The 23,055-nt window shown below is 51.5% G+C and overlaps 1 protein-coding gene across 1 annotated transcript in view; it reads right to left on the bottom strand.

The window, feature by feature from the left end:
• Window positions 1–204: 204 nt before the first annotated feature.
• Window positions 205–23,055, bottom strand: part of LOC123377446 (fibrous sheath-interacting protein 2-like) — a 63,297-nt gene continuing 40,446 nt past the window's right edge. Inside the window, exons 11-16 of the mRNA XM_045030372.1 lie at window positions 20,040–20,540; window positions 18,172–18,287; window positions 13,094–13,140; window positions 12,032–12,090; window positions 7,848–7,905; window positions 205–384 (exon numbers count right to left, since the gene is read on the bottom strand). Of these exons, the coding sequence (XP_044886307.1) occupies window positions 239–384; window positions 7,848–7,905; window positions 12,032–12,090; window positions 13,094–13,140; window positions 18,172–18,287; window positions 20,040–20,540 (927 nt within the window). The 3' untranslated portion in view covers window positions 205–238. The remainder of the gene's footprint in view (window positions 385–7,847; window positions 7,906–12,031; window positions 12,091–13,093; window positions 13,141–18,171; window positions 18,288–20,039; window positions 20,541–23,055) is intronic.

The raw sequence follows: 23,055 nt of genomic DNA, 5'->3' as shown, positions 1-23,055 counted from the left end.
GTATGGGGCATCTGCCAGGGGCCCCCTCACTGTACAGCCTGTGTCCAAGGTATTAGTTACTTTGTCTGCTCCTCCTTTCTCTTCTGCTGGGCTTAACTGAGACTCCATGAGGTTTAAGCTACATGTGATCTCTACAACAACTGGCACTCCCCGGCCCCAAACAGCTCAAACCCACACATTTTTGACTAAAATATTTATTCTCTCTGGCATATACGCTTTCTTGCATGGCATGGATCTCCTATGCTTTCTCAGGATCTGGTGGGGGCCCATTCGGTGCGCTAATAGAAGAAGATCGTGAGAAAACTCTGGACAGAGCACTAGGTACTTTCTTAAACAATGAAGACCGTTGTCTGGGAACACTGGATTTTGAAACAGCAGCACCTACTGTGGAGAAAACAGAGCAGTGGTGTAGCACATACCAGATTGGGGTGAGTACACTGTGCACTAGTAAGCTGTATTGGAAGTGACTGAGGGTTTCCACTAATAAACTACAGGGCTGGATCCTAAGCTGTGGTCAACCACTGTAGAGTTCAGTGTGCATCTGCTGAAATACTGTGTGTAAACTGCTAGCTCGGGTAGGAAGGGCAGTGTCAGTGTGGCCTTGTGAGAGATGTCTGTAGAATTGTGACCTCCATTTTATATTATGTGCTGAATGCCTGGAGATTTGCCCAAGCAGCTGATTGCATCGCAGACAGTGTCCCAGCCAGTGAAGATGCTTGACATCTTGTCCCAGGACAATGGATGAGAAGCAATAAAAATGGTCTCAGGCCACTGGCTCTGATTGTCTCTCAACTACTAACCCCACCCTGTGAAACAATAGGTTTTCTGCTCTGCGGCCCACAGGGTGGGTTGAGCATGAGTCGGGGAGGGGGGCTGGAGCATCCCAGGGAAGCACGTGGAAAAGGGAGAAGACATTCTATGTAAGAGGGGGTGCTGCTGTGCAATGAATGAGGAGACCAACCATAAGGACTGACAGGAGTGAGAGAGCAGGACAGACGCTGGGCAGCCTGCAATGCTGAGGAGCCTCAGACGCACAGGAAGGGTGAGCCCAGACTGGGGTGGGCGCAGCTCAGGGCTTGGTTTATTTTCAGAGATTTGTAAGAGACGGTTACTCACCGTAGTAACTGTTGTTCTTCAAGATGTGTTGCTCCTATCCATTCCAGTCAGGTGTGCGCGCTGTGCGTGCACGGCATCTCGGAACTTTTTTACCCTAGCAACTCCGGCGGGCCGGCTGGCGCCCCCTGGAGTGGCGCCGCTATGGCGCCCGTTATATACCCCAGCCGGCCCGTCCGCTCCTCAGTTCCTTCTTGCCGGCTACTCCGACAGTGGGGAAGGAGAGCGGGTCTGGAATGGATAGGAGCAACACATCTCGAAGAACAACAGTTACTACGGTGAGTAACCGTCTCTTCTTCTTCGAGTGATTGCTCCTATGCATTCCAGTCAGGTGATTCCCAAGCCTTACCTAGGCGGTGGGGTCGGAGTGAGACGTGGTGGAGTGTAATACCGCAGAGCCGAAGGCTGCGTCGTCTCGAGACTGCTGCACCAACGCGTAGTGGGAGGCGAAGGTGTGGACCGAAGACCAGGTGGCCGCTCGACAGATGTCCTGGATGGGAACATGGGCCAGGAAGGCGGCGGACGAGGCGTGCGCTCTCGTCGAGTGAGCAGTGAGGCGGCATGGTGGCACGCGAGCAAGCTCGTAGCAGGTCAGGATACATGCTGTGACCCAGGAGGAAATGCGTTGGGAGGAGATCGGCTCGCCTTTCATGCGGTCAGCAACCGCTATGAACAGCTGGGGCGAACGCCGGAAGGGCTTCATCCGCTCGATGTAAAAAGCGAGGGCCCTGCGGACATCGAGGGTGTGAAGCTGTTGCTCCCTAGGCGAGGCATGCGGCTTCGGGAAGAAGACCGGGAGGAAGATCTGGTTGAGGTGGAAGGCCGACACCATCTTGGGGAGGAAGGCCGGATGTGGTCGAAGCTGCACCTTGTCTCGATGGAAGACGGTGTATGGTGGACCAACCGTTAGAGCATGGAGCTCAGAGACTCGTCTCGCTGATGTAATGGCGAAGAGGAAGGCTGTCTTCCAGGAGAGGTAGAGCAGGGAGCACGTGGCCAAGGGCTCGAAGGGGGGACCCATCAGCTTGGCCAGCACGAGGTTCAAATCCCAGGTCGGGGCTGGATGCCGCACCGGCGGGTACAAGCGGTCCAGGCCTTTAAGGAAGCGGGAAACCATCGGGTTGGAGAAGATGGACCGACCTTCCACAGATGGACGAAAGGCGGACACTGCTGCCAGGTGAACTCTCAAGGAGGAGACCGCAAGACCTTGCTCCTTAAGGTACCAGAGGTAGTCCAGGATGGTAGGGACAGGGACTACGAAGGGATTGAGGCCTCGCTGGTCACACCAGAGCGCGAACCGCTTCCATTTCGCCAGATAGGTGGAGCGAGTGGAAGGCTTTCTGCTCTCTAGCAGGACTTGTTGTACTGCCGCCGAACAGTCCCTCTCTGCGTGGGTCAACCACTCAGGTACCAAGCTGTAAGATGGAGGGACTGCAGGTTCGGGTGGCAGAGTCTGCCGAAGTCCTGGGTGATGAGGTCCGGCCACAACGGAAGGGGGATGGGATCCCGAACGGAGAGCTGGAGCAGCAGGGTGTACCAGTGCTGCCTCGGCCAGGCCGGAGCCACGAGTATGACGCTGGCTCTGTCCCTCCGAAGCTTCTGTAGCACTCGGTGCACGAGCGGGAACGGAGGGAAGGAATACAGGAAGGCGTCCGACAGGGAGCCCGGCGAGTGACCCCGGAACGAGCAAAACAGGTGGCACTTCCTGTTCTCCTTGGACGCGAATAGGTCTACTTGGGGAAACCCCCACCTCTGGAAGATTGTGTGTACTACATCGGGACGGAGAGACCACTCGTGGGAGAGGAATGACCTGCTGAGATGGTCGGCCAGCGTGTTCTGCACTCCCGGAAGAAAGGACGCTTCCAGGTGAATGGAGTGGGTGACGCAGAAGTCCCACAGGAGCATCGCTTCCTTGCAGAGGAGGGAGGAGCGGGCTCCGCCCTGCTTGTTCACATAGAACATTGCTGTTGTATTGTCCGTGAACACTGTCACACAGCGGCCTTGTAGGCGGGCGCGGAAGGTGCGACACGCCAAACGGATCGCTCGCAGCTCGCGGACATTGATGTGGAGAGCGAGCTCTTGGGGCGACCAAAGGCCTTGGGTGTGAAGGTCGCCGAGGTGAGCTCCCCAACCGAGCGCTGAGGCATCTGTGGTCAGAGTGGCGGATGGGCGAGGAGGGTGGAACGGGACTCCGGCACACGCGACCTCCGGGTCGAGCCACCAGCTGAGGGACTCGAGGGTCGGCCTGGTGACCGTGACCACCATGTCGATGGGGTCTCGATGCAGCTGGTACACCGATGCGAGCCAAGACTGGAACGGGCGGAGGTGGAGCCGCGTGTACGCGGTGACATACGTGCATGATGCCATGTGGCCCAGGAGGTGGAGGCAGGAGCGCACCGTCGTGGTCGGGAAGGTGACGAGGTCCCGGATGATGGAGACCATCGTCTGATGTCGAGAGTGCGGTAGGCAGGCTCGGGCCAACAAGGAGTCGAGGACCGCTCCAATGAACTCCACCCGCTGTGACGGAATCAAAGTGGACTTCTCGGCGTTGATGAGAAGACCGAGTCGCTGAAAGAGGGACAGGATTTCTGTCATCTGGCCCATTACCAGCTGTCGAGACTGTCCGCGAACCAGCCAGTCGTCGAGATATGGGTAGACGTGTATCTGACGACGGCGGAGGGCTGCGGCAACCACTGCCATGCATTTGGTAAACACCCTCGGTGCGGTAGCGAGCCCGAATGGTAACACGGCGAACTGGTAGTGGGCATTGTTGACCACAAAACGGAGGTAACGTTGATGAGGAGGATAGATCGCGACATGGAAATAGGCGTACTTCATGTCGAGGGCGGCAAACCAGTCTCCCGGATCCAGAGAGGGAATGATGGTCCCCAGGGTGACCATGCGAAACTTGGGCTTGAGCAGGTATTTGTTCAGCTCGCGAAGGTCCAGGATAGGACGTAGCTCTCCTTTCGCCTTGGGGATGAGAAAATAACGGGAATAGAATCCCCTGCCCCACCTGTCTTGAGGCACTGCCTCTATGGCACCCACGCTCAACAGAGTCTGGACCTCTTGTAGGAGGAATTGCTCGTGAGAGGGGTCCCTGAAGAGGGACAGGGAGGGTGGGTGGGAAGGGGGGGGCGAAACAAATTGAAGGCGGTATCCCGACTGGACTGTTTGAAGCACCCAGTTGTCCGTTGTTATTTGGGACCACGCCGAAAAGAAATAGGAGAGGCGGTTGTGGAAGAGAAGGGTAGGATCCGGTAGGGAGAGTGATGGGCCGTCCTCGTGCGTCCCATCAAAAGGCCTGCTTGGACCCCTGAGGGGCCTTGGAAGAGGCCTGGCCCTGGTTACGCCTGTTGCCGGAAGGACGACGGCGATTTGGGCCCGGTCGCCTGCTATTGTACGGGCGGTAGCGTTGCTGATGGAAGGATCAGGGGGGTTGCTGCCAGAAGGACCTGCGCTGTGGAGCCGGCGTGTGCATCCCGAGGGTGCAGATGGCAATGCGACCGTCCTTCAGGGTCTGGATCCGGGAATCAGTCTTCTCAGAGAAGAGACCCTGCGTGTCAAAAGGCAGGTCCTGTAACGTATACTGCACCTCCGGCGGCAGGGTGGAGGACTGCAGCCAGGAGATGCGCCGCATCGTCACGCCGGAGGCTAAGGTCCGAGCTCCCGAGTCCGCGGCGTCAAGGGCGGCCGTGATGGAGGACCTGGACGATTTCTTTCCCTCATCCAACATTGCCGAGAACTCCTGGCGGGAGGCTGTTGGCAGGAGCTCTGTAAACTTCGCCAGGGACGTCATGATGTCAAAGACGTACCTGGCGAGGAGGACCATCTGGTTGGCGATGCGCATTTGCAGGCCGCCCGCCGAGTAGATTTTGCGGCCTAACAGGTCCATCCGCCGCGCGTCCTTCGACTTAGGCGCAGGGGCAGGTTGACCATGCCTCTCCCTGTCGTTGACCGACTGAACGACCAACGAGTCCGGGGTTGGGTGAGTATAGAGATACTCGTAGCCCGTGGGGGGGACTGAATATTTGCGCTCGACCCCACGAGCCGTAGGAGGGATGGACGCCGGCGTCTGCCAGAGTGTGGTGGCGTTCTTTTGTATTGTCCTTACGAACGGTAACGCCACTCGCACTGGAGCCTCCGCTCCGACCACATTTGTGATAGGGTCCTCGTCCTCCTGAACCTCCGCCACGGGAAGATCCATGGCCGTCGCCACGCAGCGAAGCAGGTCTTGGTGAGCCTTCAGGTCTATTGGCGGAGGCTCCTTGGTAGAAGCTCCGGCCACCGCCTCGTCCGGTGAGGACGACGAGGACAAGCCCTGGATGACGACCTCAGTTGAAGGACCTGCGGACTGTTCGTCGACTGGTTCGGGCTGCATGGTCCTCTCGCGGTCAGGCTCGTGGTGAAGGGGGCGGTCGGCTAACAGTCGCCTCTGGTACCCTGCGCTCGGAGGCAGGGGCTCTTGGGGGCAACGGCACCCCCTGAAACTCATACTGGGCCCATGGCACCCAGAATCCCCACTGCTGTGCCCCCTGAGGTTGACCGTGTGGGGTAGGCGGTAGGAGTCCATTGCTGTCCGCCGCGGAGGCGACCGACGCAGGGCGGGATGGCCATGGCGGTGCCGAGGCACTGATGGATTGCGCCATTGACTGAGGCAGTCCGGCCCCGGACGGTGCCGAGGATCGGTGCCGGTCTTCACGGTACCGGGATGGTGACCGAGACCAACGTCTGTCGCGGTGCCGGGAGCTTGACCGGTGCCGGGAGCTCGACCGGGATCCAGATCTGTGGTGCCGGGAGCGGCTCCGCGAGTCGCGGTGCCGGGAACAGTGCCGGGACGGAGACCTCCGTCGGTGCCGACGCGACGGCGATCGGGATCTGGTGCGACGCCGGGAGTGCGACCGGTACCGCGATGACGAACGGTACCGGGACTGTGACCGACGTCGAGACGGCGACCGGTACCGCGATGGCGAGCGGTGCCGAGATCGCGAGCGATGGGACGGTGACCTGCGGTGGGACCGGGAACGTGACCGGGACCGGGAGCGTCGTCCGTGCCGTCTGTCCGGAGAGGGCGGCCGGGTCATCATGGCCGGCTTTCCTGCAGACACGACAGCCCGCGCCGGCGGTGCCGGGGGCCGGAGGCTCGGTGCCTCTATGAGCTGTATAAGCTCGCGCGCCGAGGAGAATGTCTCCGGCATAGATGGCAGCCGGGGCTCGACCACGGTCGGTGCCGGGGAGCGTGGCGGTGCCGGACTCGACGGCCCTTGCGGTGCTGGAGTCAACGGTCCGGTGCACGTCTTGTGCACGGCTACCGCGGGGGCCGCAGGTAGCGCCATCGTCATCGCTGCTGAGTCCTCCGCGCGGGACTTAGCAATCGCCTTCGCCAGCTTGCGCTTCTTAGAAGGTGAGAGCGAGCGGTGCCGGGTCTTCGGAGCCGCTGGCTGAGGCTGCGGAGCCACGGTGCCGGAGCGGCTCGGGGCCGCCGGTGCGCTCTGCACCGATGAAGTTCTCGGTGCCAGCGCGGACGGTGCCGGGGGTTGGAGCGACGCCTCCATTAGGAGTTGTTTTAATCGAATGTCCCGCTCCTTACGAGTTCGCGGCTTAAAGGCGGAACAGAAAGAACACTTATCTGTTCGGTGACCTTCGCCAAGGCAACGGAGGCAGGCGTCGTGCAGGTCCCCGATTGGCATAGGCCTCTGGCACGATGCGCAGGGCTTAAAGCCCGGTGCCTTGGGCATGAGCCCGCACCGGGGGAGGAAAGGGAGGGGATACCCCCCTTAACCTTATCCTAAAACCTAACTAACTAACTATCAAAAACTATCTACACTAAGTACTAAACGAACTATATACAGAGAACAGTAGCGAGAGCTAGGGTGGTGGAGGAGAGAGAGCACTCCACAGTTCCAACTGGCCGTCACGGGCGGTAAGAAGGAACTGAGGAGCGGACGGGCCGGCTGGGGTATATAACGGGCGCCATAGCGGCGCCACTCCAGGGGGCGCCAGCCGGCCCGCCGGAGTTGCTAGGGTAAAAAAGTTCCGAGAGGCCGTGCACGCGCGGCGCGCACACCTGACTGGAATGCATAGGAGCAATCACTCGAAGAAGAACTCACGCATGCTATTAAAGTCCCTGTGGCTAAGAAACTCCTTTGCTACACCCGTGTTCCTTGCTTTCCTGCCACGCTGTCCTTGAGTGCTTGCAGCATAAGTGGAGCTCTGGGGGTGCACATGTGAGCGCCTGGGATGGTGGCCTCAGGAAGGCACAGACACTGATTTCAGGGTCTGGGGCAGTGGGCCGACAGTGCCCCATGTCCCAAGAAATGCATCAGATGAGAGGCTTGAGTCTGGCAGTGTGCCCTGAGCCTCAGAGCTAGGAACAGCAACCAAACTCGACCCAGAGCCTGCTGGCTTGGAAGCATGTGGGAGTCAGCAACTGGATCTGTTTGCAACAGACTGGTAACTGGCCAGAGGGGTACTGGACCACCTGGTAACAGCTGGTGTAGTGGATAGGGCAGTGGATTGGGGACTCAGGAGGCCTGTGTTTAGTTCCTGGCTCAGCCACAGGCTTCCTGGGTGACCCTGGGCAAGTAACTTAATCCACCCAGTGTCTCTGTTCCCCTTCTGTGTGATAGAGAGAACTCTTTCCTACCTCACAGGAGCTCTGCAGATAAACTCCACTAAGGAGTGGGAGGTGCACAGAGCCTGCAGTGAGAAGGGCCATAGAAATACTTCGATACCTGTTTTCTCTTGCAACGGGAAGTCTTTATGGCCAACATCTTCGTAGGGCGAGACAAACTGCACCATGAGAAGAATAAGAGAGTCAGCGTATGTCTGTTTTGTTCCTGCTCTCCAGGGTTATGCAGCTGCAGGATGAGTATCAGGCAGCTGTTAAAGGGGGTGGAGGACTGTCATTCCATCCATGCTTTCTGAGGATGTCATGAATAACTACGGCCTGGTCAACAATTATGTCAGTGTCCAGTCTACAGCCTTGCTCCCGCTGATGTAAATGCCTTACTACACTGACATCATAACCACCTCCACGAGAGGCGTTGGGCTTATGTCGGTGTCGTTAGGGTGACACTGAAAGTTATTTACATTGACTGTTGGCTGTCATTCTTGTCAATGCTGGAGCCATGAAATTGACAAGAAAGCCAGGCTGTCACGCCAGGGCAAGTGGGGGGGCTCCAGTCGAGCCCAATTACCCCCTGGGTCCTGGCTCCCAGCCGGGCTGCCCCCCAGGTCCTGGAGGTGGGGAGCTGAGAGCCTGGGCTTTCAGCCCCTTACACTGCCCTTTTTAAGTTGGTGGAAGTGCTCCTTGTGAGAATGCACACCACCAATAGAAGGTGGGTAGTGTGGACATCAGCCAGCGTAGTAATTACTAATATAGATTGACTCAAGTTTCTAATGTAGACATTCCCAAGGGTGAAGCGTGAATCACTAATAGGAATTTCAGCCCCTTATATCAAATATAAAGATCTCTGTTTTGAAGTCAGACATGGATCCATCTCCATTCTTCTCCCTCCCTGCTCCCAGTGCTGTCCATTCTCCGCCGAACATTTCCTCTGCCCTTCCTTCCTGATCACTCCTGTTGTGCGTGAACCCCTCCTGCAAACCGCATTGCCCTGCTGCTGTTTGCCAACAGAGGGGCTTCCTCTTCCTGATCTGCTGGCTCCTTCTTCAATGGCATCAGCACCCATTTCCTTATGCTGCAGTGAGGCAGGGGCTGCATGGGTAGGAGCAGAAGTTATTGGCCAAATCCCACAATTCATGGACATGGTGTCTGATCTCTGACTTGTGAGCTTTGGCCCCAAACTCTGAGCAGCATTACCTATGTTATGAGAGTTGATCCAAAGGGCTGACTGCTCAGAATGATCTAGGTGATGCTGAGCCTAACTTTTAGGTACCTGGAAAACCCACTGGGATTCACAAAGCCTGAGCTAGGCACCCTAGCTCCTGTGTAATGAATGGGGAGCCATGGGAGCTTTAGAATGCGACTCACAAAGCCAGCATGCTGGGCAGGGTGGAGGGGGGGAGCTGGCTAAGCTAGCCAATGGGAGATGCTGACCAGAGGGGTATGTGTTAAGCCCCTCCTCTCGCAGAGATAGGTGCCTTGCTCTGCTTGCAGTTCTCACCTGGGGACCCTCTTTGTTGCAAGGCCCCTCCTTCCCCTGTGCCAGTGTAGGAGGAGGAACCTGGTGGCTGAGTACCCAGTTCACATTCCCCTCCACCTGAGAAGGCCAGAAGATTTGAAAAGGGCCTGCCATCTCTCAGAGGGTGCACTAGGCTATGGGTACTCTGGACTGGGGCTGCCTCAATCTCTCCTGTTGAAGCTATTGTATTGTGGCTAAATTAATGAGAGAGTCACTGGAGCAGGGGGACTGGACCCTGGGTCTCCCACTGCCTAGGTGAATGCTCTGATCACCAGGCTACAGGATCATTCTCATACTTGTGTGCGCGCACTCTCACGCTCTCTCCAAGGGTCATTTGGTCCACGGAGGGAGGAACTCCCTATATCTGAATATCCCACAGCCCAGTAGCCAGAGCACTCACCTGGGTGGTAACAGGCCTGTTCAAACCCCTTAGATGGAGTGGGGGAATTGAATGGAGGTCTCCCACCTCCCAGGTGAGTTTCCTACCCACTGGGCTATAAATGATGAGGGAGCCCTCCACCCCTCTCTGATTTGTGTAAGTCTGCCTGGGGAGCCCGATCCAGTAGGCAGCCTCTGAGCATGCCCACTGGATCAGCCCCTCAAGTGAGTCAGGCAGAGGAGCACCTGTTCTTCCCTGTGTGGATTGCACTGGAGCTTAGGTGGGACAGAGCCAGAGGCATCCAGACACCCACAGGGAGGCAGTAGTGAGCATGCCAGAGGCAGAAACATAAGAACCTCAAGATCTTTTGCTGCCAAACCTTAGGGTACAGGGTTTAAGTGGGAGTTTTGTGCCTCGCAGTGGTCCCAAAACTGGGACTCAGGCACCTGACTCCATCTGAGTATTCAGCCCAAGCTACAAGTGAGCAACAAAGGGCTGCATGAAATAAGATGAGTTTCAATGCTAAACCTGCAAAACTAGTAAACCTAAGCAGAGGATATCCAGCGCACAGATAACCATCACCGTCAGTAACTGTATCTAGAAAGCAGAGTGTCCAGGAGATCTCGAGTGCTGAGAGATAGCAAACTAAATAGAAGCTCCCAGTGTGACACCACTGCTAATAGAAGGACATGCTCTTTCCAGTGCTACACAAGCTGTGTCTCTCACAAATTTAGGGAGGGTAGAGAGCAGTTCTGGTCCCCATCATTTAGGAATGTTATAGAGAAACTAGAGAAAATACAAAGAAAGGCAACTAAAAGGATGCAAGGCTGGAAAAAAGAGAGGAGAGACTAAGGCTCCAATCCCATACAAAGACTTCATAGAATGCACCATTATGATCCTCTAACCCAGTCATTCTCAAACTATGGGTTGGGACCCAAAGTAGGTCACGATCCTATTTTAATAGGGTCGCAAGGGCTGGCACTAGACTTGCTGGGGTCCAGGACTGATGCCACACAATTTCACTCAGTGATTCCTCCATTGAGCCCAATAGACTCTGGTTGAGCTAGTGTCTGTTTTAAAAAGCCATCCCACCTTGATTTAAAGGTTTCATTCACTGTAGTCCCACGCAAGATGTTGCAACAATTAATTACCATCACTGTAAAAATGTGCACCTCCTCATTTGTAGTGTGAATTTGTCTCATTTCAGCTTCAAGTCTTTGTTTCTTTCTCTGCCTTTGTCTGCTAGTGTAAGAACCCTCGGCTATCAGAAGTCTTCTCCCCATGTAGGTATTTATAGACTATGTTCGAGTCACAGCTTAACCTTCTCTTTGTTAAGCTAAAGAGATTGACCTTCTGTAGTCTCTCACTGCAAGGCTTCAAGTCATTCTTACAGCTCTTGCTCAACTTTTTTACAGTTTGGCGACATCCTTTTTAGTGTGGGCACCAGTAATGGACTCAGTATCCAGTAGTATGCTCACTAATTCATATACAGCAGTAATAACATCTTACTTCTATGCTGTACACAGCCAAGGACTACATCTGACTTACTAGCCACCGCATCTCACTGGGAACTCCTAGTCTGTCAATTTCTACCTAAATGTCCTTTTCTGAGACACTGCTTTCCACCCTGTAAGAGTGACCTACATTCTTGGTTCCTAGATGTAGGACCTTGCATTTAGCTGGATTCAAACATGTGTTTAAGTAAGCCCAGTTTTCTATGTGATCCAGATCACTCAGTAAAATGACCTGCTCTTACTTATTTATCACCCCACCAATTGTTGTGTGATATGCAAACTCTACCAGCAATGATTTTATGTTTTTTCGCCCCAGATCATTAGCTTAGGGCCAAGAACAGATCCTTGCAGGAGACCACTTGAAAACACCCCCATTAGATGATGATTCCCCATTTACAATTACTTTCTGCATAATTCATAACTTTATGCACATGTATAGGTCTGGGATCTGGGCTTATGAGAAATAAATGTATCACAGGCTATAAATATCTATTTAAGGGAACCATATACATGAAGGAAGAGAATTAATCCACCTCAGAAGATGGATGGGGAGGGGAGTGAAGGAAATGTTTACATTAGAGAGCAGGAAAAAGTGCCTAATCCTGCTTCCATTGAAGCCAATGGAAAAATACCCATTGACTCAAGTGAGAGATGGGTTGAGGGTCAAAGATTTTAACAGATGGAACAAGTGGACCATGGAATAAACACTGTAGATCAGATGGAGGCAACATCACTACAGATTACAGAACAGGTTACAGGAAACTGTTAGTGGGAATGGAGCGGTGAAGAGATCTGCAAAATGCAAGGAGGTGGAACTCTGGAGAAGCCCGATCCCACACTCTGGGATGTTGTTATTGGCTGTTTTAGAACTTATTTACCTCAAAAACCTCTGAAGTGTCCTCTGTGTCCCGAGCTTGGTGCATGTTAACATACATTCCTGTAACACATACATAGTTTGTTCAACCATGGCTAATTTCAACTTTCGGTGTCGTCTAACATTACCTTAGAGCAGTGTCTTGCAACTTTTGTGTCTTAATCTGCATGTAAAAATAGTGGGTACTATCTTTTATCTTTAGGAGCTGTGTTTATACACGGGTGCGTTTTTGTTACTTTTGGGGCATGTCTGGACACACATGCTACCTCCGATGTAATCCAAAAAAGCCCAAAGGCCCTGAAGGCTGCTTTATCAGTGATTTTGCCTAATGTAATTAACATTCACTCTCATCGTACTTTCTCTTCACTGCCCTCTTGACTGATCCCTTCCAAGCTGTCAATAAGAGATTTGCAGTGCAACCATTACTGGTCTGTTTGGTAACATCAGCCCAGATCCTCAAAGGTATTTAGGTACCTAATTCGCATTGAAATGAATGAGAGTTATGGCCTCAAAAAACCTTTGAGGATCTGGGCCATCATTAATGACAAAGAGCTGTAGGAAGTCATAGAGCTTAAGGCCTGAAGGGACTCTAGTCTGACCTCCAGTACCTTAGGCCACCAATCCGCACCAGTTACCCCTGTATTGAGCCCAGTAACGGCAGTTAGATTAAAACATTACAGCCCTGAGAATAGGAGGGACTGAGGTGCCCCGAGGCCTGAGGCACCTTCAATGGCAGGGAACATCATGAGAATGCTTTTGACAACCAATGAACCAAACGGTCCATTTGTAGCTGGTCTGCCCAAGAGACAACGTTCTGTGCAAATTTGTACAGGGAACTGCAAACAGAAAAGGAAAACTAGATCGAAGACCCGAAGAGCCCCTTTAAAGTCTGACTTTTCTTTCTGCAGTGAGTCAATTCTTTAGGGGAATCCCTCCCCCCTAGGCTTGCCCAGCCTCTTGAATATCATCTTTTAGTGAGAAGCTTTTTACTGATAAAATCATTGAGATAAAGGAAGGAAAAAACATCAAACCCTCAAAAAAGTAAAAATACCAAACAAACATTCACCTTTGTCCTGTGCCACAGGAACAGAGGATGTTTCTTCAGCACTCTCTCTAAAAACAAAAGGAAGCACTGATTTGGATTATTAACACTCACAATAATGAGCACTAAAGTGTAATCTTGTTTTGATTGTTAGCTGCGCGGGACCGGATGTGTCTCTACTTTGTACTCTGCCCAGTGCCAAGAGCCTTGTCAGTGCCTAACAAATAATCTTCCCAAGCACTTTACAGACTTTGTGTCCAGTCCTGCCGCCCTGACATCCCTGTGCAGGGCCACTGGGAGGCAACATAGAGGGGGATCAGGACTCTTGGGTTCTGTTCTCAGCTCTACCACTGACCTGCTGTGACCTTGGGCAAATGATTTTGTGCTACAGTTCTCCCCACAGGGAAATAGAGCTCACAGAGGCCTGGTCTACACTCTGCGTTTAAACCGAATTTAGCAGCGTTAAACTGATTTAACCCTGCACCCGTCCACACAACGAAGCCCTTTATATCGATATAAAGGGCTCTTTAAACCGATTTCTGTACTCCTTCCCGACGAGGGGAGTAGCACTGAAATCAGTATTGCCATGTCAGATTAGGGTTAGTGTGGCCGCAATTCGACTGTATTGGCCTCCGGGCGGTATCCCACAGTGCACCATTGTGACCGCTCTTGAAAGCAATCTGAATTCGGATGCACTGGCCAGGTAGACAGGAAAAGCCCCCCGAACTTTTGAATTTCATTTTCTGTTTGCCCAGCGTGGAGCTCTGATCAGCATGGGTGGCGATCCAGTCCCAAATCCAAAAAGAGCTCCAGCATGGACCTTACGGGAGATACTGGATCTGATCACTGTATGGGGAGACAAATCTGTTCTATCTGAGCTCTGTTACAGAAGACGAAATGACAAAGCATTTGAAAAAATCTCCAGGCTATGATAGACAGAGTCCACAGCAGGGACTCAGAACAGTGCTGCGTGACAAGCGTAACGGAAAGCCAAAGAATCAAATGGATGCTCATGGAGGGAGGGAGGGGGTACTGAGGACTCCAGCTATCCCACAGTCCCCGCAGTCTCCAAAAAGCATTTGCATTCTTGGCTGAGCTCCCAATGCCTGAAGGGTCAAAAACATTTTCCTGGATGTTTCAGGGTGTATGTATTCAATTTACACCCTTCTCCCCTTCCCGAAAGAAAAGGGAAAAAATCGTTTCTTGCCTTTTTTTCAATGTCACCCTATGTCTACTGCATGCTGCTGGTAGACGGGGTGCTGCAGCGCTGAACACCAGCATCTCCTTCCTGGTGGCAGATGGTGCAAAATGACTGGTAGCCATCGTCATCATCCTTAACCCCTGAGTGCTCCTGGCTGGCCTCGGTGAGGTCAACTGGAGGTGCCTGGGTAAAATGGGAATGACTCCCAGTCATTCCTGGCAGACAGTACAGAAGGCTTGGTAACCATCCTCATCATAGCAGCTGGAGACTGAGCTCCATCAGCCCCCCACTTTCATGTCTAAAGAAGATTCTGTACTCCCTGGACTATCATAGCAGCCGGAGGCTGCCTCCCCCTCATTTTAATCTCACTAAAAACTCAGTGTTTCTTATTCCTGCATTCTTTATTACTTCATCACACAAATGGGGAGACATTGCCACGGTAGCCCAGGAGGGTTGGGGGAGGAGGGAAGCAACGGGTGGGGTTGTTGCAGGGGCACCCCCTAGAATGGCATGCAGCTCATCATTTCTGCAGGATCTCTGGGGCTCTGACCCGGAGCAGCTGTGCTCTCTGGTTCTCTAGTACACTTGCCCCATATTCTAGGCAGGACTGACTCTATTTTTAGACAAAACATAAAGAAGGGAATGACCCGGGGAGTCATTCCCATTTTTGTCCATGCACCCCCGGCTGACCTCAGCGAGGCCAGCCAGGAGCACCCATGACAGCAACAGACGGTACAAAATGATTGATAACCATCATCGCCAATTTCCAAATGCAAATGGTGCAAAATGACTGATAACCATCATCTCATCGCCAATTTACAATGGCAGATGGTGCAAGAGGGATGGTAAACATCTCTGCTACCTTGCAAAGGCAAATTAATGCTGCTGTGTAGCACTGCAGTACCGCGTCTGTCAGCAGCATCCAGTACACATACGGTGACAGTGACAAAAGGCAAAACAGGCTCCATGGTTGCCATGCTATGGCATCTGCCAGGGCAATCCAGGGAAAAAGGGCGCAAAATGATTGTCTGCTGTTGCTTTCACGGAGGAAGGATTGAGTGACGACATTTACCCAGAATCACCCACAACACTGTTTTTGCCCCATCATGCATTCGGATCTCAACCCAGAATTCCAATGGGCGGGGGAGACTGCGGGAACTATGGGATAGCTACGGGATAGCTACCCACAGTGCAACGCTCCAGAAATTGATGCTAGCCTCGGTACATGGACGCACACCGCTGAATTAATGTGCTTAATGTGGCTGCGTGCACTCGACTTTATACAATCTGTTTTAAAAAAACCGGTTTCTGTAAAATCAGAATAATCCCATAGTGTAGACATACCCAGAGTTGCTTACCCGCCTGCATTGAACACTTTCAGCTTGAGGGTTGAAATGACCTACATGACACATAGGTATAGTTGAATAGGATTTTCAAGGCATACATGTGATATAGGAGCACATGTCCCATTAAAAGTCACCTGTGTTCCTAAACCACTTATGCACTTTTGAAAATCACCCCCTTATTGCTGACTTCAGTGACAACTTACTGCAGTGTCAGGCACATGAACTAATTCAGTCGTTCTCAACTAGGGGTATGTGTACCCCGGGGGTACGCAGTGGTCTTCCAAGGGGTACCTCAACTCCTCTAGATAATTGATTAGTTTTACAACAGGTTACATAAATAGCACTAGTGAAATCAGTACAAACTAACATTTCATACAGACAATAACTTGTTTAGACTGCTCTATATACTATACGCTGAAATGCAAGTACAATATTTATATTCCAATTGACTGGTTTTATAATTATATGGTAAAAATGAGAAAGTCAGCAATTTTACAGTAACGGTGAGCTGTGACACTTTTGTATTTTTAAGTCTGTTTTTGTAAGCAAGGAGTTTTTAAGTAAGGTGAAACTTGGGGGTATGCATGTCACTCGGACTCCTGAAAGGGCTACAGTAGTCTGGAAAGGTTGAGAAACACTGAACTAATTCACTTCATCAGAAATGGTAGAAACTTCTCATACCTCATCTCTACAGGTAGCATCCAAATCAGAATTGGAGTAATGTGAATAGGCTTGAGTTTTTAAACGTAATTTTACCTTTATTTAGAGCCCAGTTCTCCATCTCAAGTCAATGCTTCTCAAGTTTAACCCGTTTCCTATATAGGCCCAGGATCTTCATTCTCATAACTGTTTTGGGTCTCACCTTTAGGACAAAATCCTGCCCTTTGCTGCTTGGAAGTGCTATGAAGGGAGAGAGCACTGGGAACCTCTTTCCCCAGCCCAGCAGCAGGGCAATATTCCATATACAGGGCAGGACTGGCCAGCATGGTACAGCTGGTTTGAGTCATGCGACTGGTAGATTCTAGATATACACCTGGTGAAAACAGCCCCAGGAGCAAACACCCCAGGGTCAGGGGGCACAGGGGCCCCTATGCTGTACCCATCTCTAGCTGAGGTTTTGGGCTCCTTGTGGCTTTTAGCAGCAGTCCCCAGGCTGTTCTAACATATACTGGGGACTGGTCTTGCACATAGCAGCCTCCAGATTAGAAGAGTTCACAGTCAACTTTCATTCCCTCCCCCCATTTAATGCTGTTGGCAGTTGGGCCGGACCCAGGATCTGGCTCATAATGTTCAATAGAATGCTAGGCTGGACTGCACCAGTGCCACAGATAGGAGAGCACAGCTGGGAAGGGGCACAGTCTGGCAACTGGTGGTGTAATCTAGTCCCCTGCATCCTTCAGCATAAAGGGCTCGATCCTGCAATATGGTGCATCTCCTGAGAGGGGCCGAGCCTGCCCCTTTCCCCTGAGCCAGCGGAGTTGAGGAAGCTCAGTGCCTCACAGGAATGGCCCATGTTGCAGCCTGCAGCATCTACTAGACTGATGTGGGTGCAAGGTGCACCCCACAACGCAGACTGCTTCAGCCTTCCTTGGCCATCCTGCCCAATGCTGCTCAGCGAAGTGAGGTCAGGGAACCTAGAGAGCATAGCCAAGAAAATGAGCCTCTAAAATGATCACCTTCAGACTTGATGTCAGTGAGTATTTCCAGCTGAGAATGTGGGGGGAGCTGGTGACAGAATAAATTAATGCTGCTATGCAACTGTGAAGTTTGGTCCCACTGAGCTGTGGAAGACACAGGGCTCTGGTCATGGGAGAGGGAAGAGTTGGGTGGAGGCCTGTGTTACCTCCCATAGAGCCCCCATAAAATCTAGACTGAGCCCTGCCCGGTACCTCTGGAGATTCCTGCTGTAATGGGGCTCCATTCACCATATTGGTGTCTCCTGCTGGTCATCTTTGGGATTGGCTCTGCAGGTTGATACACCTACTCCTGCTGGTGCATCACCCACCATTAATTCTGCTCCCAGACCCACCTCACTCCAAGGATCACGGCATCCTCTTCATGACACAGCCCTCCAGCCATGTCACAATCTGGGTTCCCCACTTCCAGGGGCAAGTGCTGCAGTCCAAGTGTTCCACCACTTCCCCAGTGGGGACTGCAGCCAATTGTCTAGCCACTTCTCAGCAGCCCCAGTACCCTCTTTGCCCTTGCCCCAGACCCTCAGCCTGCAACTCCCAGCCACCAGCTCTTCCCTAGCTCCCCTGGTCCCTGATAGCAGCATTGCTCTGTCTGTGCTGGCTTCCCTCCATTTGCAAGGCAGCCAGTCCTCCCTCCTTGAACTCCAGGGAGTAATTGACCCTGCTCTTCCTTGCAGCTCTTCTTATATGGATTTGCCTGGCCCTGAATGGTTGCTCCTCTCAGCCCTCTCTAATTGGCTGCCTCCTGCACAGTCTCCCTAGGGCTCTATTAACCCCTTCGAGACCAATGTGGGGCCAATGCCCCATCACATCCTCACTCAAACACAGACCCTTTCTTGTTTCCACCACGGAAGCAGTTACCTTAAATGTTTGCTGTCCTTGTTTAGAGCAGACACATCTGTGCTCGAGGCTGAGCCAAGGACTCTCTGTTCCAAGTCAGGGAGGGGACCGTGAGTTAATATTGTGTCTTTCACACTCTGAAGAATAATTACAATTATTTCAGGCAACATTTCAGCTCCTTGACTCACTTATCTTTGCCCTGCTTCTATTCCTTGCCTCTCTTGGTCCCCTTTTGTTACATTCATGGTCACCTCACCTGAATGGTCCTGCCCCAGAGAGGAAACTCAAGGGTAATGAAGGAATCTCATTGTTGGACAGGTACAAAAGCAGTGATGCATATATTTCTGTGACCTCAGTGGTATTCACAACACCTCTCCTCATCAGTAGCATTTATACATTAGGGAGATTAATTTTTTTCACTGTCTATTCAGGTTAAAACAAGATAACAACAAAGTAATATGGCAATGAGAGAGGTGGACACCTGTGGAGCTCTAATCCAGTGCTAGAAAATAACCTACATTAAAAATAAATTTAACCTAGAGGACTGATAATAAAGATAGAAAAAGTGGTCCAGATAAAAGGTGGGAGACACCATGCAGGATGAGAGGACAGGTAGGAGTCCAGATGAGCTAAACAAGCCCTGCATGTTTCCACTGTATAGTAAGATGTACAGGGTGGCATCTACAAAAGTACTTAGGTGGCTAAACCCCAGACTTAAGTGCATTAATCTTGGGTTTAGGCACCTGAGTCCCAGTTTTGGCTCCTCACAGAACTCCCACCAAAGCCTGTAGTTGGCTTAACTCACTTGGTGTCTAAATGTTCAGGATGAAAATTCCCTTTGAGCCAGTGTTTCTACCCTGGGCATTCATGCTGCTGCCTCCCGCAAGAGGTCCGCACACTTGTCTTGTGCCTAAGCCCAGGGGAAGACAAGCGTTCAGCTGCCTATGTCGCATGCAGGGCCCAGTCTGGTAGGTGTGCTCGGAGGCTGTCTCCTGGATCAGGGCCCGTTTGGATGCTGGTAGGAGATAGCACACACCTTATAGCCCGGTGATTAGAGCACTCACCTAGAATGTAGGAGGGTCAGGTTCACTTCCCTCTTCCAGAGAGGGAGAGAGGCTTTGACCAGGGATCCTGAGAGGACAGTTCTATGAGCTATGGCATATTCTGGGGGTGGGCTCCTTCAGTAAATCCTCTTGAGGCTGTTCCATGGTGGCTAAATAATGAGCGCAATTGGAGCAGGGATTGATTGGGGGAGTATTCTCCTGAGAGGTGGGAGGCCCCTGTTGAAATCTTATCTGTCTCGCTGGGAGAGAGAGGGAAGTTAGCCTGGGACTGCCACACCCTAGGTGAGTGCTCTGACCACTGGGCTAAAAGTTACAAGGTGGGCTCCATCTCCTCCTGGCTCCTGTGGAGTGTATTCTTAGGTGCCTATTTTTCCCCATTAAGGGTAGATGGAGCTTAGGTGCTTCACCCAGCTTTGTGGATTTCACCTGTGATTTTTCTAGGCACCTAAAAGTCAGGCGCCATGACACTCCGCATTGTACCGCCTAAGTCCCTTCCTGGATCTCACCCCCCTCTTCATATGTCCAGGTACATTTGCTGGTTGATACTGACTGAAAATTTAATTACATAGGGACTCCTTTTTCTGATTGTTAAGGGGGATCTTAAACATGATATAGCTCTGATCTCTGCTCCACTCCCCTGTTAACTATCAACAGCTCTTTGTATGAACATTTCCAGACTGCAAGGGTGAGCTGCTCATCACATTATGGGGCAACAGTCCTGCGCTCAGTGACATCAGTGGGAGTTTTATCATTGACTTCTATAGGGGTAGGACTTGGCCAAGTGTCATCAGAGGAACTAGTACAAGTTTCACATACTCCACTTACCTTGTATTGAGCCTCTTTCCCAGTTGATGGGGGAGCAATTAAATTATCCTGTGTACTAGCCGAAGGGAGAAGGCTCAGATTATCCTGGTCATCTTTTATTTCTCTGACGATATCTTCAATATCATCAGGAATTGAATTTGATAAAGCTTGGCAACACTTGCTCAAAGACAGAAATTTCTTCTGGCTGCTAGTGCTTGGCCTGACTTCTGGCAATGAGGCTTCACTCTCATATTGCTGCTTCCCCAATGGACAAGCAGATGCCACGTCCTCTCTCCCTGCTGCGTCTGGGGGTGATTGGCTCTCAAAAATCAAAGAGGATTCTACTTTTAAAATTTTTTCAAAAGCTGCCTCTTCCTCCTCCTCTTGCTGCTTCACCTTTGCCTCAATATCATGGGTTACTAGTCGCATGATAAGGTCCTGCTGGTTCTCTACATCTTTTAAAAGCTCCACTTTAGCTATGTCAGGTTTTAACATGTCCCAGAATGAATTTCTGCTGACAGGCTGAAATTGAAGAGAGAGCTTTTGAAGAGAGCTTAATTTCAGAGTCAGTTTTCTTATGATTTTTTCTACTGTTCACTAGTTAGAGAGGAAATAAACGGAAGTGCTTTTAGACTTGCATTTGGATACATTGTTTTCACTTCAGTTGAGAACTCAGAAAAATCCTGATTTTTCTATTAAAAATATTAGTTAAAAAAAACAACCATGGGAATATGAAAAATATTGTGATATAGCATGGCCAAAAGGCAGCAGGAGAATGATAGATGGGAGATATGTTAGCCCCAGGATGATGAAAGCCTTATTCCCTGTAGAGGGAAGAGAGGCTACTACTGATTAATTAGAACTCCTGAAGCCAATTAAGCCAATTAGAACACCTGAAGCCAGTTACCTGATTAACCCCCCCCACACACCCTGCTTCAATCAGACAGTTGGAGGAGTTGAAGCAGAGAGGTTTGGTGTTGGAGCAGAGAGCAGTTTGAAAGAGAACAGTTTGGAGGGAAGCAGAGGAGAGTTTGGAAAAGTGCTATGGCGGGCCAGAAGACCAAGACCCTAGGTAAAGGGAAACCCGGCTTGTATAGAGCAGAGGGACTCCACAGGCACAAGGGGTTGGGAGAAACTTGGCCCAAGCAGAGAGAGAGCAGGAAGCCCCCAAGATGAAGGGCCAGAGAGGGAAGTAGCTCAGGGGAAGGAATCGCTAGTTCAAGTGGTTTACCACTATCCCTAGGGTCCCTGAGCTGGGACCCAGAGTAGAGGGCGGACCCAGGTCCCTCCCTCTCCACTCCCCTTCTCTGGGATACTAGTGGGACAGTTAATACCCCAGATCAGGGACAAGAAACAGCACCCTGAACCCCCCCGCACAAGAAGAGAAAGCGTGGGACCCATCATAATAGTGCTGGCAATTTGCCACAAAATGTAAAAAATTAAATGCATGTGCACTTGCTATTTTGTGTGCATTTGTCATGGACTTTAAGGCCAGAAGGGACCATCATGATCATCTAGCTTGACCTCCTGCTCATCGCAGGCCACAAAACCTCACCCACCCACTCCTGATATAGACCCCAAACTTCTGGCTGAGTTACTGAAGTTCTCAAATCATGGTTAAAGACTTCAGGTAACACGGAATCCATGATTTATACTAGTTTAAAGTGACCCATGCTCCATGCTACAGATGAAGGTAAAAAAACCCAGGGTCTCTACCAGTCGGTCCTGGAGGAAAATTCCTTCCCAAATATGGCGATCAGTTAGAGCCTGAGCATGTGGGCAAGACCCATTAGGCAGATACCTGGAAAGAATTAGCTGTAATAATTCAGAACCCTCCCCATCTAGTGTCCCATCACCAGCCATTGGAGATATTTGCTGCTAGCAGTTACAGATCGGCTACCTGCCATTGTAGGCAGTCCCATCACACCATTCCCTCCATAAACTTATCAAGCTTGGTCTTGAAATTGCTAATTTGGGTGCATTTGTCAAAAGAATGGGATTGACACTGAACCTCTACCCAGTCAGAGAGAGTTGAATCAAACTGAAAGCAGATTGGGGCTAGAAACTGACCAACTTAGGGCATGGATACACTTGCAGATGTAGTGCGCTTTGAGTTAAACCAGCCTTCGGAGAGCGCAGTAGGGAAAGTGCTGCAGTCTGTCCACACTGACAGCTGCAAGTGCACTGGTGTGGCCACATTTGCGGCACTTGCAGTGGCATTGGGAGTGGTGCATTATAGGCAGCTATCCCAACTTCTTCCCATTCTGGTGCTGTGGCTTGTAGGAAGGGGGTGCGGGGTGCAGGGCATTCTGGGTCCTGTCCCAATGCCCCGTGTTGCATCGTTTCGCATCCCAGCAATCCCTATGCTTCCATCCACATTTGGCGTCATCTTTCAATGTTTTTTGTACTGCGCGCTCTGTCTTCTCTTTCGGTCTGTGGAACTGGAGCCCAAACTGCTGAGGAATATGCTGACGAGTCTCGCCAGCACGTCATGTTTGGCAGTTGAGTTACTCCTTAAGATCCAAACTGACAGTGAGGACTCTGACGATGATATTGACTTGAGTAACGCATATGACACAAGATTGCTTGTGGCATTCACGGACATGCTCAGCACCGTGGAACGCCGCTTTTGGGCTCGGGAAACAAGCACTGAGTGGTGGGATCACATCATCATGCAAGTCTGGGATGACGAACGGTGGCTGCAGAACTTTTGGATGAGAAAAGCCACTTTCATAGGACTGTGTGATGAGCTCACCCCCCACTCTGCGGTGAAAGGACACGAGATTGAGAGCTACCCTGATGGTGGAGAAGCGGGTGGCAATTGCAGTCTGGAAGCTGGCAACTCCAGACAGCTACTGATCGGTTGCTAACCAGTTTGGAGTGGGAAAGTTGACCATTGGAATCGTGTTGATGCAAGTTTGCAGGGCCATTAATTGAATCCTGCTCAGAAGAACCATGACTCTAGGTAACATGCATGACATTGTGGCTGGCTTTGCACAAATGGGTTTCCCTAACTGCGGAGGGGCGATAGATGTGA

The sequence above is a fragment of the Mauremys mutica genome, chromosome 9 (genome assembly GCF_020497125.1).
Source record: "Mauremys mutica isolate MM-2020 ecotype Southern chromosome 9, ASM2049712v1, whole genome shotgun sequence".
Classification (NCBI taxonomy): domain Eukaryota; kingdom Metazoa; phylum Chordata; order Testudines; family Geoemydidae; genus Mauremys; species Mauremys mutica.
This window is presented reverse-complemented; position numbering and strand designations above follow the sequence as displayed.